Source organism: Erpetoichthys calabaricus, chromosome 1 (genome assembly GCF_900747795.2).
Source record: "Erpetoichthys calabaricus chromosome 1, fErpCal1.3, whole genome shotgun sequence".
NCBI classification, from domain to species: Eukaryota; Metazoa; Chordata; class Cladistia; order Polypteriformes; family Polypteridae; genus Erpetoichthys; species Erpetoichthys calabaricus.
Genome location: NC_041394.2, coordinates 192,009,696 through 192,030,830, shown reverse-complemented (window position 1 = coordinate 192,030,830; position 21,135 = coordinate 192,009,696). Strand labels below are relative to the sequence as shown.

Genomic DNA, 21,135 nt, shown 5'->3' with positions numbered 1-21,135 from the left:
CTTAAATGTTGTGAGGCAAATTCACTTTTTACTCTGCCATCGTTCTACCATATCACCATGCTATCTTTACAGAGTATCTTTTAGAAAGCATTGTATTTTAGAAACATTGACCATAGTTGTTTATATTCAGACCTTCTGGAGATATGCACAGAAAGAACCTGCTTGAACCCCCCCAGAGTGAAATGCAAGAGCAATGTATATAATTATTCTTGTCACTACACAAAAGCATAATTACTGTTTGAGATGTTTGCTGTTTCTTTCTTTTTTCTGTTCCTAGGCAGATTTTTAAAGTGTATTCAATTTGTAATAGTCATGCTCAGCCGTAAATGGCAGTTACTTGATCCTGCTCAGGATTGTTTTATTTTAACATCTGTTTTCTCAAAAGCCCTAGCAGAAAAGTAAATGGAGATCCTTTGGCCTGTTTTTACTTTGTTGTCAGAAATTGATGTTTGCATCTGTTTTACTATTATTTTCCCATGGGATCCTATTTGAACATTTGAACTTTTTGGTTGTGCTTTGCTTGTACCAAAATTGCCTTTGTCTATATGGCTTTACACTTCCCATGTTTTTCTGTTGATGGCTTCTCTAGAAACAGCCTCAGCCTGGCAGATTACATTTCCTGTCTCTTGCAGCAGCCTGCTGAGCTTTCATACATTCACAGGATATCTAAAATATTAAGACTCCTCAGCTTGTTGCGGGTGTTTTTCCAGAGTCTTCCTACCATGAGCCATGCTTCATGCACTTCCTGTGGTAAGATTTCAGGAAACATCTTCGCAATGATATTCAAACTGCCTCATCTTGATCTGGTGGAGAAGTGTGCCAGCCTGTTGAGAGTTATTTAAGTGTATACTGAAGCTCACAGACAGATTAAGTTCAAGATATTATCATCCCCAAACTGCAGAAATATAGCCCTCAAGATCGCATATTTGCTCTTTGATGTTCTGTTCAGGATGTAGTGTACAATTTTCAGAGTCATACTGCCACTTTAATTACATAATCTTGTAAAAGTAAACACACATTTTGATCTTTATATACAGACATTGTTTCAATGGCCTCTGAATCACTATCCCCTATACAGTATGCTATAACGAAATATATTATTATAAAATTTATTGATGCCCTTAAAATGATTGTTGACAGAGATGGCAAATTTCCACAAGCCATCAAATATTTGGTGAAGAACAGATTGTTTTTTCATTGCTTACTAAGTCTTGTATTCAACATTTATCCGCAGACTAGAAATCAAACACAGATTTTCTTGAGGTATCGTCTCCACATTCCGTATAGTTTTAATAGTGGTGTGTTTTAAGAAATACCCTGGGGATATTCTATTCTTCAACATTTCCAGATGAATGTCATTCATCCATTGTAGCCTCTGAACAGCAGAAATTAACCCAGTTCAACAAGATACTACTGGTTTAAGTTACTTCAGTGAGAACTGCCCAGAAGATTTATGAACTCTCAACGATATACTGTACATATTTCAAGGTCTTTGTTTCAACATTGTGGCTGAGAATAGCCTTGGAAATATCTAACAGCAGTTTTTCCATCTTTGAATTGTTTATCAGAGTCTCTTTAAGGCTTTCTGAATGTCTTTCTCCATTAATTATGAAATAAATTCCACAAATTAGCTTTTGGCTACCGTCATAGCTTATGTGTTTTATACTGGTACTTCATGCTTAAATTTGGGAAACTTTGCTACCTTTGCATGGTCTGCCTTCTTTTTCAATTAGATGTTATCTTGGACTGGTTGTGACAACAAATGTGCCTTTACATTGCTGCTATGACAAGCGACAACCATTTGGCCAAAACTCCTGTCAGCTTTATTGTATATAAGGTAGTGAACAATGTCCATTTTCCTGCCTTCATTCAAAATGAATGTGCAAGGTATTCCTAGAACACCCATTTGGGTTTTCTACGTCAGTTGTACCAAAATGCTTTTTCCATCTGAACCTTCTCATAAACAAGTAGTGACTACTATTTCTCTCATCAGTCCAATGAGGGGTGGAAACACCTTTTAGTTAGTTTAGGCTGTGCCCTTTTTATTATTTTTACTTCTTTTATGGATAACTTTTTAGAGTGAGAGAATTACAAGTCATTCACACATACAATATTCTGTCTTACTCAAATTAAAACTGACATTCCCTTCCCTATTGTTTGGAGAGCAAGAAATCAGAATGTTTAATATGAAATAAAGATATTAAGACATGTTAAAGGGTAGGAGGCATTCAGCATGTGTAATTAGTTAAGGTAACTTTAAAATAATGTTTGCCGTATTCTAAACTTAATAATTTTATTTTATTTAATAAAATAGGACATTGTATTCTATAAGTAGATTAGGACTCTTCCAACTGAGTAAGATAAAGTGATGTGCCAGCAGTGTAGTGTTAAATACAATATATTATTCATTGAGTTGTGATATCCCATCATGTGTCAACCCATGAAGAACTGCTAAAGTTTTAGAGATTTTTCTGAATCCAAAACTGCATGATAGCTATCTGAAAAATGTATTACAGTAAGGTCTGAGTGTGGGACTTTCCCAAAACATGTTGCCCAGTGAGGCTGGAGCCCATTGACAGCTCTCACAATTAGAGTCTGCACCTTTTCACATTTCTGGTAATCTAAGGCAAGAGAAATGTATGCATTGCACAGTTTCAAGCTGAATTAGAATATACTTCTCGGTAACTGATGAGTGTACTTTTTTTCTGGATTCCATTAATTAACTGAAATTTATAGTTATCCTGTCTCTTACACAGTCTCAAATTATTACATTCTTAGAACCAACTAGTAAAATTACATCTTACAATCTTATCATGGCTAGATAGTGTAATTTCCAGTTTAACTTTCAAAAGATGAAAGCAAAATATTCTGCACAGTTTTTAAGTGCATAAACAACTGCAGTGTTTTCAAATTTCCTCAGAGCAGCTTGAGGTCACATTGAGTCAACCATTTTGTCTACTGATGCAAACTCCAGCTCCACACAACTAAGCTGGGAGTTTGTAAGTATCTCCACATCCACCACAGGCCACTTTCACGGTGGTAACTCCAAAGTAGTACTGAGACCACACCACATAAGAAACATAGTTCCTAAAAAAAGGCTGCATGGAGGGTGAGAATGACTATATCCAGCTAATCCTGCACAAGTTCCATCTCTCTCCCCGAGAGTATAGTGATATTTAATGTTCCAAGTGTCTATATCTATTGCCAAAGTCTACTTCATCCTAATCTGTCCTACTCATGTCAGTCAATCAACTGGCATTTCAGTTGACCCCTGTTATTTTTAACATTGTTGGTGAACCCAAACAAGCTACATACTATAGTTAGCCTGGACACCAGCTGCTCTCTGGTGATCAGACCTCCAGGGATTTGGTCTAGAAGTAGACCTTGTTGTCTACTAAGGTTTTCTTATTATTTTTAAAGTCAATTTTTGTATCTGTCTTTTTATCAGTCTTTCCAGTTTGCTAAAACGTTCTTAACCAGGAGCCCACATTGCCCAAAGGTCCCTGGGCACTTATGAGGAAGGTGCTGTGTAAAATACTTGTATTAAATATTTTAATTTCTGTAAATACAGTATAAATAACGTTTAGCACATTTACATTAAACATTAACATCTTTTCTGTTTACTTATGTAGGTGCTAATAGTTCAAGTGGGCCATCATCAACACAAAGTTTGCCTGGCGTATCTGGTGTAACTGGAGGTGTAACACCACAACCTGCCTTTGAATACAGAGGCACGTGGATTCCAATTATGACTGTGAATGTACAAGGCATTGCAAAGGCTGCTTAGTAAGTAGTACTTTGTTTTTCATTACTTCAATGTTGGAGTAATTATATGGGAAATTAAAGGGTTTGATGTTAATGGAAACATTTTAGTTCATGAAAAATAACGATAATCACATTGCTGTTGCCATTTTTTCGCTGTACTCTTTTCATGGCTCCAGAATGAATACTTCTATTAGCTTTTTCCTTTTTTTTATTAAAACCATTCTTGCAAGGAAACAAACCAGAATAAAGATTTGTTTTACCTAATATATTTGAAATCCATTTCTTTTGTTTGTATGTGTTCTTTAGCATGACATGTAGGCTTATTACGATCATGCTTTTATATAGCACACTAGCTGTGTTACACGGCTTTGCCCAGAAAATTTACTAAGATGGTGCTGATTCATGTGCCCTAGTACTTAAATATTTGGCATGAAATTGCCTTTGATTATTCTTTTTGCACCAGAAGATGTCATTTGAAACACACTACAGTATTATATTTTCTTGTAGCATTGACAAACACTTCTGATTCTGGATGTATACCAAATAATAAACTGTTGATAAGCTCTGGTGAATCTTCAAAAGGTGATAATTTGATGTTTCCACTTTAACAACGCATTTCAGGTGGTTCATAAGTTCATTTCAGTGCCCACCTATGTGGACATTTAACAATTATGAACCATATAATTCCTTTATTTGATCCATAATCAGTGTGTGAATTATAATAAACCCAGCATTGCAATTTTTAAGGCAAGGCAAATATCTTTTTTTTTTTTTTGCATGTCAAACAGAAGTTTCTATGTTCATATAAATATGATTTGAGACATGTTTAGTAACAGCAGCTCAATGGATATCTCTATGTGTTTGCTTGTTTTTAGCAAACCATAACTTTGTTCATTTTAGAATTTTTTGTGCATATTTAATAAGTGCAAGTCTGGTCACTACAGAATATTTTCTGCATATTTAGCAACAGAATGTGTTTATGTAGCAAAAGCAAGTCTGTTCATTTCAGGATTGTTTTGTGTATGTGTAGCAACCGCAGCTCCGTTGCTCTTTGTTTTTTTTGTGCATATTTAGCCACACATTTTTCAAATTTATTTCATCTGATATTGTCTGTATATCTACTACAGTGCTTAAATGTTCCCGTTTTATTAGTATGGTTTTGAGATAATTAGATCACATCAGATAAACAACAGAATGTACTTGATTGCAGTGTTTAATGTAATCAATTTTGTGTTTGTTCAAGATGAATAGTAGTAAAAGGTACATACAAATCAAAACAACCTCTGCATAAAGCTCATGTGAAGCACAATCTTTCAGCTGGCTGACATTTTTCCCCAAATTTAGTAAATAATGCATAATTTCTCTACAACTTAAATACACTTGAAAAATTCGGAAGTGGTAGCATGGGTTGAGGGACTTTTCATATCATTTATATTCATTACAACATCATTGTAATTGTTGCCATTTGTGTTTATAAGAAATCTTGGTAATGCTTCCAATGTTTTATACAAAATGGACCATTTCATACCAAATCTCAAAACCTAATACATCCGCACCATGATAAACAATAAAATAACAATTTCCATGAGGCTTTACATGTATTATACTGTGTGGAATTGGTATGTTATCAATCAAGGGATTCCATTTTAATTGGTGAAAACTAATATACAGCTTGAAACGGGTATTGTGTATGGAAACAACAGATTTTTTTGAATGTACACAGATTAATAGTACAGTCTTAGCTTTCTTGCAGCAAAACCTGAAAGTATCTACCAGTGGTATCCACTATAGTAAAGCATGTTGCTGTTGTATAAATATAAAAAAAAGAACCAAGAAGAGGAAGGTCAAGATGTTCTAATTACAGCAAAACTGAGTACAGTTACTGTTATCAAGAATCAAAAAAATACATCATCTACCATAAACATAGTATAATCCAAAACAACAATAGTAATATTATACTGTTATATTATACATATTATACATACAACAGTAATTATAAAATTAACTTCATGAAAGTTCTTTTGTTTTTTTGATTGCTACTTTATACATTCTTAAATAAAGCCCTACCTATTCTAACATTTGTTCTTTTAGACTGCAGGTATACTGAATATACATATTTTAGTAAGACAAGTAGACTCTCAGTTTAACTGTGTAGTGATCAGGGGTCTCATGCATAACGCCGTGCGTAGAATTCGCACTATAACATGACGTAAGCACAAAAGCGGAAATGTGCTTACGCACAAAAAAATCCAGATGCATAAATCTGTGCGGACGCCAACTTCCACGTTCTTCCACTCCATAAATCCCGGTCAACATGAAAAGTAACGCATGTGCACGCGCCTTCTGTCCCGCCCCAACTCCTCCCCAAATTACGCCTCTTTGAATATGCAAATCAATATAAATAGCCCTTAAGCTCAGCTTTCTGTGAAAAGGCAATGGCAAAAGCAAGAGGGGAAAATAGAAGAATTTCAGCAAATACCAAGTGGAGGCAAGGAAAAACTTACAATTTGTTGGTTTAAACAGTGGTATAGACAACAAAAGGAAGTTGATCGAGTGACTTAGCGTGTTGGAGAAACTCGAAAGCTCACGTTCACAAAGTCGCACAGTGCCCAAAATAAAAAAGAAGTTGTCACATATCAAAGTCACCATGAAAAGGTGAGTCATATCCCACCGTCTGAGTGTCATATGAAAGCTTATTAGGGTACAGAGAAAAAAAAAGGCACACAGTGGGGAAAAAGCGTGAAATGTCAACTTTAATCTCTAAATTTCCACTTTAATCACGTAGTTTATTTTGTCATTAAAGTAGAACATCATAAACTTCATCTTAAAATCGTTTAATTTACTAGTTTCTCAATCCATTTGTAACTAAAGTAGCACGTTAAATGCTTTGTTTTGTATTTGATCTTCTATGTGGTCTATATGTATGAATCACTACGTGCTTCCGGGCTTTCTCTTCCTCCGACAGGACACAGAATCCATTACATTCGTGATATTACAGCTCTCTGAATAATTAAAATACTGAGATGTATACGTGATATCACTTTCATGATGATAGGAGTTAAAGCATGTCATTAAACATGGGAACATGGTGGCGCAGTGATTGCTCATGTCTCACACAAGACGCTTGCTGCGCCATGTGCGACCTTCGATGGAATACTTTATTGTAGTAGTACTGTCTCTTTCATACATACTAACCTCCAATTCCTGTCCTTACTTTTCTTTCTCCAAATACCTAATCGCCACACAATCAGCTCTCTAATAGATGTTAAGCCATCTGTAAGCTTAGAACGCAGATTCTTCAAAACTTTTAAAGAACATCGAGCAGGTGAAAGAAAAAGAAGAAGGTGCAGTGAGAGTGACAACGCTAAAGCAGTTATGGTATTTAGAATAGTTTGACCATTCTGTGGACCATCATATTGTTACAGGTTAATTACAATCAGATGCCTTAAACTAATAAACAATATGTGGTTAATTTCAGTGTATTTATATAGCCGCGTCAGGGATGTGGATGTAAAAAAGTAAGGATAACCACACAGGAACAGTAACACTGCTTTGACGCTGGGTGCCACCAGTCTGCAAAACCGAGCAGAGAACTTATGTACGGCAGGTATGGGCTACTGTGGAAATGTACATGTATTTACACCAAGTTTAGGTTTTATACATAGCGATTTGAACGTGGAAACATTCTTACGCAACATTTTTTTGCATACACACCGTTTATACTTGAGGGCCCACATGACAAATTTTTCAAGAGGTGACTTGGTTTAATTTGTTTCATGTTTTTTATATTCTAGTCCGTTGTATCACAAGCTGTATTACCCTTCATGTTTTACTGTTTTTCTCATAAGTTTGGAGATGCTTGATAAGGTTGAACCACCTTCTATACCAGAAGGGTACGCAATGTCAGTGGCCTTCAGTTGTCTTCTAGACTTGGTTCGAGGCATCACAACAATGATTGAAAAAGAGTTGGCTCAAGATGAAGCAGTGCATCTGAACAAACCAGCAGCAGTGCCTGAAGGGATGGCAAAAGAGAGGAAGGAGCAGGAGCCTGGTAAGTGTTGGGTGGGGGGATTTATTTATTTCTTTTTCAGTTTTAATTGAAGACAGCCATTAGAAAATTTCAATAAGAAATTTTAAACATATGGAGCCTTTTAATACAATCACAGGTACAAATGAAGGCAACACGTTAAAGGTGTTTTGGCTTTAAAAAAATAGACTTTACAACATCAATTTTTGCATTGTTGTTTTAAAATCATTGTCTCATTGTCATATGGTGAAGAGAAATGTATAAAGGGAAATAATAAATACATATTTCCTAGACTCATAAGAAGTTCTCTTTGTTTGGCCAGGCATGTAAATGGTCAGTACTTTGAATGCCCAGCAATTGATTAAGGTTGTGGATTTGGAAATTTTGTCTTTGACTAAATTTGGAGTTTAATCACAGATTTTTTTTTGTAATTCTAACATAATAGCATGAAACATAGGTCAATTTATTTAGAGGAGATTAAAAAAAACTACAGAATCATTTTTTATAGTTATAGGCTTATGAGTGTATGAGTAAGTATGAGTAAGTAAAAAGTCTAGACCAGTTTTTTTTTATTACTATTTTTGGAACTCTTTAGTGCATTACACCAGTGTCCTAGAAAAAGGGATTTACATTATAGCTTGGATTCTTAGCCATAACATTTTGTGATTTGGTAGAAACACAGAAACAAAAATAATATCCAGACAGTGTATAGAAATGATCAAGAACGCTAATGGGATGTTAGGTTATATATCACGATGTGTGGAGTACACGTCAAGGAAGGTTATGCTTAAATTATAAAATGCACTAGTGAGACTTCATCTGGATTACTGTGTGCAGTTTTTGTTTTCATTTTACAAAAACAACATAGCAGCACTAGAGAATATCCAGAGAAGAGTGACTTGGCTCGTTCCAGGACTAAAAAGTATGAGCTATGAGGAGAATTTTTTTAAACAAACAAATATTAAAGGTTGATATGATAGAAGTGTGTAAAATTATGAAAGAAAATAGTACAGTAAATCCCAGTTGTTGCTTTAAAATAAATTCTGCAACAACAACACTGGGACACAGTTGGAAAATTGTTAAGGGCACATTTCACACACATGTTAGAAAGTTATTCTTCATGCAGAAAACCATAGACACATGGAATACATTGCCAAGTAGTGTAGTAGAGAGTAGATCATTTAGGACCTTCACATCTTAAGTTATCTCAGATAATCTAGGTGACATGCTTGTTAGACTGAATGGTCTGTTCTTGTCACAATTTTTCTAACGTGCTAACACTGTTCAAGCATGTATTAATTCCTAGCTATTTTATTTTATATGCTTTCATGCTTTAACAGAGATAAATATACTGAAAATAAATTTAATATGAAAGTGAACCCTCTTATAGGCCACTATTTTATGAAGTAGACAAAAAGCTTCTTTGTAAATATTGTATGTTTACTTTGCAATAGTTTATTACGTATTATGTTGATGTTGTTGTGCTCTCTGATTCCATTTTCTTCTTCACAGTTCTGAGAGTTGTTTGGGAGGAAATGGTTAATGCCTGTTGGTGCGGCCTTCTTGCTGCCCTGTCTCTTCTTTTAGATGCAAGGTAGATTTTACTTTTAAATTGCTTCATTCAAATGTGCTGCTATCACTGCTTCTAGCGGCTGTATTTTACTCATTCATTCAAAACCAGTTGGTTTGCTTAAACAAAGCAACCTTATTCAGTGTGGCAAAATGTATGTATTATGTTGTTCCACAAAAAGTTAAGGGTTTTGAGACTGATGTAAAAATGACCTTTTCAAGAATTATTGATATGAACAAAATTAGCTTACATTTTTCTCTTTCTTAATTTCTCAGTTTGATTCTGTAACTTTAAAGTGACCAGTTAACACAGTATAAGTGAATTGTACTATATACATTTAATTTGAATCATCTGCATTACAAACATGATCATCAATAATTGCAAAATACCTAGAGCATAGTGCAGTTGCAGATTATTTCAAAGGTGGTACTTTTTAAATTTAAGTTACAAGTTGTTAATTTCTCAGAGATACTTTTATGCCACCTAGTGGCATAGAAGATTATTTTACCAGATAAGAATAGAGGAAACTGTGTTTTTGTGTATACAGTACTTGATTTTTTTTTCCCCCCTTTGTGGAAGGAACCATCTTTGATGGAACTGTTTGTCACATACCAGACTCAGTTTAAACTCTGAGACTCCTTAATTTAGGGTCAATTTACAGTTTCCTGTTAATAAAAAACATACATATTTGTAATACAGATGGAAATAATACCTGGAAAAACCCAAATGCACGCAAGAAAGAATATACAGGTTACATTCAGGCAGTGTCCAACCTGGAGTTAAGTTCAACACAATATTAAGTTTTTGCTGTACCACCTACAGTATTTTTTTCATTGGTAGATCAAGAATATTAATTATCAATATATTAATTCTATTTATTTTTTTATGTATTTATTCATTCATTTTCCACCATTCATCCAAAGCCAGGTCATGTGGGCAGCAGTCTTATCAGTGAGGCCCAAGCATCCTTTTCAACCAGCCACACTTGCCAACTCATACTGTGGGATCCCAAGGAATTCCCAGGCTATCTGGGAAATATAATCCTCCCAGAGTGGGGTCTCCTCCCAGCTGGTCTTGCCCATAAAACCTCCACAGGGTCGGGACCAGTAGGTATGCGTATCAGATGCCTGAACCATCTTAATTGACTCTTCTCGATGTGGAGGATCAGCGACTCTACTCTGAGCCTTTCTTGGATGTCTTGCACTTCTCACCCTATCACTAAGGGAGAGGCCAGCCAGCCTGTTCAGAAAGCTCATCACAATCTCATTCTTTCGGTCATTACCCAAAGCCCATGACCATAAGTGTAAGGTTTGGGCATAGATCAACTGGTAAATCGAGAGCTTCACCTTCTGACTCAGCTCCCGCTACAGATCGGTAGAGCAACCGCATAACTCTGCTTGCTGACCCAACCTGTCTGTCAATCTAACCATCCCTTTTCCCCTCACTCATGAACAAGACCCTGAGGTAATTAAACTCCTCCACTTGGGGCAGTAACTCACCTCCCATCCGGATAGGACAGTCGACATTTTTCCTAATGAGAACCATGATCTCAGATTTGGAGGTACTGATTGCAATACCTGCTGCTTCACACTTGGTCACAAACTGTCCCAATGCGTGTTGGAGATTGCAGCCCAATGAAGCTGCACATCAAGACCACATCATCTGCAAAAACTAGTGACGCGATTCTAAGGTCACCAGACTGGACCCCCTCACCTCGCTGACTCTGCCTTGATATCCTGTTCATGAAAACCACAAACACGCTAGGAGACAAGACACATCTCTGGGGGAGTCTCACACCCACTCGAAACAGTGCTGATGTTTTTGAAAATATCCGGACACAGCTCTCACTGTGATTATACAGGGTACTCATAAAAGTTTTAATCTTAAAAATATGTATGATCATTTTGATTTCAAATGTTCTTTCTGTTTTATTAATTTACTGCTTTTAATATGTTAAATTTTAAAAGACCTTTAAAGAGCACCACTGATGGATTACTTAATTATACATTTGCTATAGGAAAGCCTTCATAAGTGAAAACAATTATAGACTAAAATATGAACAGTTGCTGTTATTGTTTTACTCTTTGTTTTTTCACTGTCACTTTATTTGTTTGCGAAATGTAACATAGTTTTAAAATGTTATTTTTCAGCACTGATGAAACAGCAACAGAGAACATCCTTAAAGCAGAAATGACCATGGCTTCACTGTGTGGAAAACTTGGCCTAGTAACTCCTCGTGATGCCTTCATTACAGCCATTTGCAAAGCTTCTTTACCACCACATTATGCTCTGACAGCACTGAGCACGTCATCTTCCACACTTTCAAACAAAAGTGAGTCTCTTTGGGGAAAAAATAATCTATGCTTGAAAAATAGATGTATGCAGCTATTTCTTTTTTTAAATATACATACATGTTTATATACTTCAGTGTCATGTGTATTGCAGCAGTTGACTGTCTTTGATGGCAGAGTGTTTAGCACTGCTGCATCACACCCTAAGCCAATGTTACATTATACAACTTCTTGGCGGAGGAGATGTCAGCTCTTTGAACAGTCATAAAGATCATAACTACTAAATGTGTGAATATTAATAAATTGGGAATCATTTTATTTAAATTTTTATTACTTTACTATTTGAGTATAATGTTTATTATACATATTTAAACACTGTTTAACTTACGTGTGATTTTCTTGCCTAGATTTGTATTATTAAATACAGTAATTTACTGCTGTCATCATGGTTAAAAATTAGACTCAATTCTAAAATTCTAAATGTTATGTAATTGCCAGCTTTTTTTCTGGGACTTCAAAAATTATTAAGTTTGTAATCATTAAGAATTATGACATAAAATAAACAAATTTGCATAGCGTTCCAAAGAATATGTATTTATTCCTGAGGTAATTTTGATTTTTAAACTTCTTAAAAAAAGATTTACCTTGTGGGTTAACCCTAAAAAAGTTAACATACTCTATCTAATGAGAGTTAAGTAATTATCATTTTTCATAGCATGTTTTACCAATGTATGATGGGTTGAATCTCTGTCATTGGCTTAATGTAGTTTTCACATTTTTCCCATGTTTGCATGGTTTTACCTCCCCCCGTCTTAAAAGAGAGAAAAAATGCAGAACCTAAGTGTTTATAATGTATTAACAAGATTACAGCTGTCCTCAAGTACTTTACTTGTTTTAAGGTTACATTACTAAAAGAAATAACAGTCTAAGAAATGAAAAATCTGGAATGGAGATGGATAGGGCCGTGATGGGGCCACACATGTATACTTATTCATCCTGTATTCCTGAAAATGACATGCTAGTACTTTGCACTTCCCGTTGCCTCAGAATTCAGAATATGGTTCTGATTTGAATCAGGGGTGCAAACACCTAAAACACGTTTTCCAATATTTATCTGCTGCTGTACTCTGTGATTTTAAACCTAACAGAAAACAATTGACAGGATTTTGGGTGCCAGTTAGTTGGTCTACAGTTTAGTAATAGTATAGAAAATATAGGGTCATCAGATTTTTTTGCTGTAATTAGAAATGTAAGCTTCAAAACAGTTACCAATTGAATTTATTGAAAGAAATTGTAGTAATTTGGAGTAGGTATGCTTTTAGTCATCATCTTCAGATATTATTATTAAATCATTAACACCTACCAAATATGAAATGGCAATTCATATCATATAATCTGTAGCAGTAAACCTAGAAGTACAAGTTATTGTGTCCTGTTTTTCAAATATTATTTATATTCAGGTATGGCTGTATCTAAAATCAAATTGCTTACTCTATAGATTGTTTTCTGTTAGCTAGAATGATCAACTTCTTTTTCTTTCGTCTGCAGCTGTTAGGGGTTGCCGTCTCCAACTCATATAACATAACTGGTCTCACTACTGTCCTGTAGACCTTCCCTTTCACTCTTGCTGATACCCGTCTGTCACAAATCACTTCTGATACTCTTCTCCACCCATTCCACCCTGCTTGCACTCTCTTTTTCACCTCTCTTCCACAATCCCCATTACTCTGTACTGTTGATCCCAAGTATTTAAACTTATCCTTCCTTCACCAACTCCCTGCATCCTCACCATTCCTCTGACCTCCCTCTCATTCAAACACATGTGTTCTGTCTTGTTCTTACTGACCTTCATTCCTCTCCTCTCTAGAGCAAACCTCCAGCTCTCCAGGGTCTCCTCGGCCTGCTCCCTTACTCTTGCTACAGGTCACAATGTTATCAGAAAACATCATACTCCATGAGAACTCCTCTGTAATCTTGTCTGTCAACGTGTCCATCACCATTGCAAATAAGAAAGGTCTCAGAGCCGATCCCTGATGTAATCCCACCTCCACGTTAAATGCATCCATCACTCCTACTGCAGTTCTCACCACTGTCACACTTCCCTTGTACATATCCTGTACAACTCTTAAATACTTCTCTGCCACTCCCGACTTCCTCATACAATACTACAACTCCTCTCAAGGCACCCTGTCATATGCTTTCTCCATGTCCACAAAGACGCAATGTAACTCCTTCTGGGCTTCTCTATACTTCTCCATCAACGCCCTCAGAGCAAACATCGCATCTTCGGTGCTTTTTCTAGGTATTAAACCATACTGCTTCTCACTAATCATCACCTCCTTTCTTAACCTAGCTTCCACTACTCTTTCCCATAACCCCATGCTGTGGCTCATCAATTATATCCCCCAGTAGTTACTACACTCCTGCACATCTCCCTTATTCTTAAATATCGGCACCAGTACACTTCTTCTCCACTCCTCAGGCATCCTCTCACTTTCCAAGATTCCATTAAACATTCTGGTTAAAAACTCCACTGCCATCTCTCCTAAACACCTCCACGCTTCCACAGGTACATCATCTGGAGCAATGGCTTTTCCATTCTTCATCCTTTTACTTCCTCCTTGCTAATCCATTGCACTTCCTGATTTACTATCTCCACATCATCCAACCTTCTCTCTCTCTCTCATTCTCTTCATTCATCAGCCTCTCAAAGTACTCTTTCCATCTGCTCAGTACACCCTCCTCACTTGTGAGTATGCTTCCATCTTTATCCTTTTTCACCCTAACCTGCCTGACATCCTTCCCAACTTGGTCCCTCTGTCTAGCCAATCGGTACAGGTCCTTTTATCCCTTCTTAGTGTCTAGCCTCTCATACAACTCATCATACACCTTTTCTTTAGCCTTCGCCACCTCTCTCTTCACCTTGCGCCTTATCTCCTTGTACTCTTCTCTACTTTCTGCATCTCTCTGACTATCTCACTTCTTCTTTGCCATCCTCTTTCTCTGTATACTCTCCTGTACTTTCCCATTCCACACCAGGTTTCCTTTTCCTCCTTCCTCTGTCCAGCTGTCACGCCAAGCACCCTTCTTGCTGACACTCTTACTAGTTCTGCTGCAGTTGCCCAGCTGTCCGGCAACTCTTCACTGCCACCCAGTGCCTGTCTTACCTCCTCCCTAAACTCAGCCTTGCAGTCTTACTTTTTCAGCTTCCACCATTTGATCCTATAGATATATATATATATATATATATATATACTTATGTCTGTTTTTACCTGCATTATTATCAATCTTAAATTTAATATTGTTTTTTTGTATCAGTAAGGTGCTGCTGGAGTATGTGAATTTCCCCTTGGGATTAATAAAGTGTGTGTGTGTGTGTGTGTGTGTGTGTCTGTCTGTCTGTCTGTCTGTCTTTCTGTCTGTCTGTCTGTCTGTCTGTCTGTCTGTCTGTCTGTCTGTCTTCTCCAACATCATCCTACAGACCACCATCCTATGTTGCCTAACTACACTTTCCCCTGCCACCACTTTGCAGTCTTTAATCTCCTTCAGATTGACTCTTCTGCATAGGATATAATCTACCTGTGTGCGTCTTCCTCCACTCTTGTATGTCACCCTATGTTCCTCCTCCTTCTTAAAATATGTATTCACCACAGCCATGCCCATCCTTTTTGCAAAATCCACTATCTTCTGACCTTCTTCATTCCTCTCTTTGACACCATACCTACCCATCACCTCCTCATCTCCTCTGTTCCATTCACCAACATGTCTGTTGAAATCCGCTCCAATCACCACTTTCTGCCTCTTGGGTATACTGTCCATCACCTTATCCAACTCACTCCAGAAATTTTCTTTCTCATTCATCGAACACCCAACTTGCAGGGCATGAGCACTAACAACATTCATCATCACACTTCCAATTTCCAACTGCATAATCATTACTCTGTCTCGCACTCTTTTCACCTCCAAAACACTCTTGACATACTTTTACTTCAGAATAACTCCTACCCCATTTCTCCTCCCATACACACCATGATAGAACAATTCGAATCCATCTCCAATCCACCTGGCCTTACTCCCCATCCATTTAGTCTCTTGTACAAACAATATATCAACTATCCTTCTCTCCATCATATCGGCTAACTCTCTTCCCTTACCAGTCATACTGCCAACATTCAAAGTTCCTACCCTCAGTTCCACTCTCTTTACCTTCCTCCTGTCCTTCTGCCTCCAGACACATCTCCCCCTCTTCTTCTCCTTCTTCGGCTAACAGTAGCCCAATTTCCGCCAGCACCTTGTTGGCTAACAGTACTGGTGGCGGCTGTTGTTAACCCGGTCCTCGACTGATCCGGTATGGAAATTTGTATTGTTGTCCACATATTGATCTGGCAAAATTTTACACAGGTTGCCCTTCCTGACGTAACCCTTCCCATTTATCCGGGCTTGGGACCAGTACGAAGAAACACACTGTGGCTGGGTTAGCTAGAATGATAAGCTTGACGCCTGTATATTAGAAAGCACAGTCAAAATCCAGTTAAGCATGTTTACAAATTTAAACGAGAATTATACTTTAGAACGGTTACTACATTACATTCACACTAGTGCTACTTTGCAGCTACTACTGCCTTAAAGAGTATTTGAAAATTTTCTACATATGAATTGAAAGCAAAATTATTTTTTCATTTCAAATTATTAATAAGCACATTGCAAAAGAAACAAAATACACATTTTATGATTCTTAAAACTGCAATTTTTTTGTCCTCAGGGCCAAGTTTAAACAGAGAAAGAGCACCTGGCATATACAAATGGTGCAAATAAGAGAGTAGGGCAGATGGTAGCAAGAAGTTAAACCTCAAAAAAGAAAAAGATCCACGTTGGTAGGGTGAGAGCACGCCACTGCGTAAATGCAGTAATTACTAGAAGGAATTAATCTCTGTATGTGTGGTGGTGGCGGCTCAGGAAGGTCAACAGGTTATGGCATTGGTCTTAATGAGTTTTCCAGTGATGTATCACACTGTCATCAGAGAGTAAATGAGGGCAACAGAGTGCTGAAAATAGGTTGCCCATAATGGTTCAGGATGGTCAGGAAGCCATTACTTTTGTGGGATCGCAGTAGTGAACAGCATAGAGTTGACTCCTTAAGGAAAAGGGTCACAGAGGGTGCTTGAAAAACTTGACCCAACAAAAGTTATTAAAGAATCATGGTTTCATGGACACCAGCAGGAACTAGCGGGACTCCTTTAATAAAACCGGTTGTTCAACAAAGACACATTCTAACAGATGTTTTCCTTACATCATTTAATTAAACTACATAACTATCATTTACTCTCATAGAGGACCCTAAAGCCATTTTTATTCCTTTACAACCAAAAGAGTGCTTTGTGTTCTGTTTTTTGCAAGTTCATTTTATCGTACCTTTTATTCAATAAACTCACCATTTTGATCTGCTTGTCGACCTTGGCATTTCCAGTTGTTATGTGAGATCCCTTCCTAATCATAATACCTACAGAGGTCATTATACCAATGAGTAAAAAATATTTTCTTACTCCTGTATATTCTTGACGCCTGTATATTAGAAAGCACAGTCAAAATCCAGTTAAGCATGTTTACAAATTTAAAAGAGAATTATATTTAGCACAGTCAAAATCCAGTTAAGCATGTTTACAAATTTAAAAGAGAATTATATTTTAGATCAGTTACTTCCTTACTTTCACACTAGCACAGTTTTTGAGTAAATTAATTATAAATTAGATGGCATAGTAACAAGTCCTAGGTTTGTCACCGTCTTCACCTGTCATTGGTTTTACCTCTCATATATCAGGGACATGCCCTTACATTTCATTGATAATTCTAATTTGGCCCAGTACAAGTGATTTTGCAAATGTGAATTTGTCCTAGAAGTGACTAGCATCCTAGCCAGACTTAGTTTCAACCTCAAGCCTACTATTTCTGGGATAGGTCTTGGATCCCTGTGGCCATGTACTGGATAAAACATTCAGAAAATTAATAAAATGATAGCTGTACCTCTGCAGGTGTGCAACACACTTGGAAAAAGTAGTTCATCATGGGTTACTGTCAGATTTGCTTTTAATTAATAATGTATTTTTCTTCCTGGTTCCCTAGTATACCAGGGACTTTTTTTAGATTAAGGATTAAGCACATTATTTTCATGTATGTGCTACCCAGCAGAAGTGGAGTCCAATGACTCAAGTCAAAAGTTTGAAGACTTTGGACTTGTCTGAAAAAATCAAAATGACTTGTACCTCGTCTTGAAGTTGAACAGCAATGTCTACTTGAATTAACGTTTACCCCCCCCGGGTGGAATTGAAGAGTCGCATAGTTTGGGGGAGGAACGATCTCCTCAGTCTGTCAGTGGAGCAGGACATTGAGAGCAGTCTGTCGCTGAAGCTGCTGTTCTGTCTGGAGATGACACTGTTTAGTGGATGCAGTGGATTCTCCATAATTGATAGGAGCCTGTTTAGCGCCTGTCGCTCTGCCACAGATGTCAAACTGTTCGGAATTGAAGAGTCGCATAGTTTGGGGGAGGAACGATCTCCTCAGTCTGTCAGTGGAGCAGGACATTGACAGCAGTCTGTCGCTGAAGCTGCTCGTCTGTCTGGAGATGACACTGTTTAGTGGATGCAGTGGATTCTCCATAATTGATAGGAGCCTGCTTAGCGCCTGTCGCTCTGCCACAGATGCCAAACTGTTCAGCTCCATGCCAAGAATAGAGCCTGCCTTCCTCACCAGTTTGTCCAGGCGTGAGGCGTCTTTCTTCTTAATGCTGCCTCCCCAGCACACCAACACATAGAAGAGGGCACTCGCCACAACTGTCTGATAGAACATCTGCAGCATCTTATTGTAGATGTTGAAGGACGCCAGCCTTCTAAGGAAGTATAACCGGCTCTGTCCTTTCTTACACAGAGCATCAGTATTGGCAGTCAAGTCTAATTTATCATCCAGCTGCATTCCCAGGTATTTATAGGTCTGCACCATCTGCACACAGTCACCTCTGATGATCACGGGGTCCATGAGAGGTCTGGGCCTCCTAAAATCCACCACCAGCTCCTTGGTTTTGCTGGTGTTCAGGTGTAGGTGGTTTGAGTCGCACCATTTAACAAAGTCATTGATTAGGTCCCTATACTTATCCTCCTGCCCACTCCTGATGCAGCCCACGATAGCAGTGTTGTCAGCGAACTTTTGCACGTGGCAGGACTCCGAGTTGTATTGGAAGTCCGATGTATATAGGCTGAACAGGACCGGAGAAAGTACAGTCCCCTGTGGCGCTCCTGTGTTGCTGACCACAATGTCAGACGTGCAGTTCCCAAGACGCACATACTGAGGTCTGTCTTTAAGATAGTCCACGATCCATGCCACCAGGTATGAATCTTCTCCCATCTCTGTCAGCTTGTCCCTAAGGAGCAGAGGTTGGATTGTGTTGAAGGCGCTAGAGAAGTCTAGAAACATAATTCTTACAGCACCACTGCCTCTGTCCAAGTGGGAGAGGGATTGGTGTAGCATGTAGATGATGCCATCCTTCGTTCCCACCTTCTGATATGTAAACTGCAGACAGTCGAGGGCGTGTTGAACCTGTGGCCTCAGGTGGTGAAGCAGCAGCCTCTCCATGGTCTTCATCACATGTGATGTCAGAGCAACAGGCCGGAAGTCATTCAGCTCACTAGGACATGATACCTTTGGGACTGGGGTGATGCAAGATGTTTTCCAAAGCCAAAGGACTCTCCCCTGTTCCAGGCTCAGGTTGAAGATGCGCTGTAGAGGACCCCCCAGCTCCGATGCACAGACCTTCAGCAGTCGTGGCGATACTCCATCTGGACCCGCTGCTTTGCTGGCACGAAGTCTCCTCAGCTCTCTGCTCACCTGCGCTGTTGTAATTGTGGGTGGGGATGTCTCTCCTATGCTGGTATCAGCAGAAGGATGTGTGGAGGGTGCAGTACTCCGAGGTGAGAGTGAGAGTGGGTTAGGGTGGTCAAACCTGTTAAAGAAGTTGTTCATATGGTTTGCTCTCTTCACGTCTCTCTCGATGGTGGCACCCCGCTTCGAGCTGCAGCCAGTGATGATCTTCATCCCATCCCACACTTCCTTCATGCTGTTATTCTGCAACTTCTGCTCCAGCTTTCTTCTGTACTGCTTCTTCGCCGCCCTGAGCTGGACTCGGAGTTCCTTCTGCACGCGCTTGAGCTCATGCTGATCACCGCCTTTAAAAGCCCTTTTTTTCTGGTTCAAAAGTCCCTTGATGTCACTTGTAATCCATGGCTTGTTGTTAGCATAGCAGCGTACAGTTCTTACTGGAACTTCAATGTCCATACAGAACTTGATGTAGTCAGTAGTGCAGTCAACAACCTCCTCAATGTTCTCACTATGTGATCCCTGCAGGATATCCCAGTCTGTAGTTCCAAAGCATTCTCTCAGAGCCTTCTCTGCCTCCGGGGACCACTTCTTGAATGAGCATGTGGTTGTAGGTAGGACCCTCACTCTTGGTTTATAGTGAGACTGAAGCAGAACCAGGTTATGATCTGCTTTCCCAAGCGCAGGTAGCGGGGTGGTGCTATATGCGTCTTTAACGTTTGCATACAGTAAATCAATAGTCTTATTTCCCCGGGTGTTACAGTCCACATACTGGGAGAAGGCAGGTAATGTTTTGTCCAGTGTCACATGGTTAAAGTCTCCAGCGATTAGCACAAGCGCCTCAGGGTGCTGCGTTTGTAACTTAGCAACAGCAGAATGGATGATGTCACTCGCTGTCTCCATGTCCGCCCGAGGAGGGATGTATTCAATAACAACAATTACGTGTCCAAACTCTCTGGGCAAGTAATAGGGACGCAAACTTACGGCCAACAGTTCGATGTCCCTGCAGCAAGTGGAGACTTTGACGTTAACATGTAACATTGTAAAACCTAATTTTTTATTACCTGCCACATTTATACATTTATTTGAAAAATATTTCCAAAAACATTTTGCAGTGCCCTGAATAGCAAATGGATTTTGTGCAGTAATTACTAATTGATGTCTGACTGGAAAGTTTTATGGATGTATACAGTTTTAATGAAAATACATTTTGATCAAAATCATTAGATTTCTAGCATTTTAGGAATTTAATAATATATGAACACTTAAGACTCCTCCTTACCCCAATTTTATTTTAGGTCAGTTTGCTTTCTTTCTGGGGGCATATTTTGCGTTTTAATAGCTTTGCTGAGGATTCTCACATTATTGAGAACACTATATAATATATGAAATATATATTACCACCAGAACAGCCAAAAACATGTTATGGCTTGTTTTAAACAGAAGGTGAGCCTGCCAACCCAGGTGTTTTAGCAGAGCTCTTACTTGAATGTGCTACATAAGATGCTAGTTTTTTGTTTTTTTGTTTTTTTTTTTTTTTTATGGCTGACAGTGAGGACTCCATGCTTTCATCTTACTCAGCAGAAACTACTCACCAAACATCTCCTTCTTCAGCAGCA

The 21,135-nt window shown here is 38.3% G+C and overlaps 1 protein-coding gene across 2 annotated transcripts in view; it reads left to right on the top strand.

Moving 5' to 3' along the window:
* The window catches only part of mon2 (MON2 homolog, regulator of endosome-to-Golgi trafficking), a 172,080-nt gene that overhangs the window by 98,984 nt on the left and 51,961 nt on the right, over positions 1-21,135 (top strand). For both annotated transcript variants that reach the window (XM_028810523.2, XM_028810510.2), the window contains exons 11-14: positions 3,633-3,786; positions 7,614-7,816; positions 9,305-9,386; positions 11,513-11,694. In XM_028810523.2, coding sequence (XP_028666356.1) covers positions 3,633-3,786; positions 7,614-7,816; positions 9,305-9,386; positions 11,513-11,694 — 621 coding nt within the window. The remainder of the gene's footprint in view (positions 1-3,632; positions 3,787-7,613; positions 7,817-9,304; positions 9,387-11,512; positions 11,695-21,135) is intronic.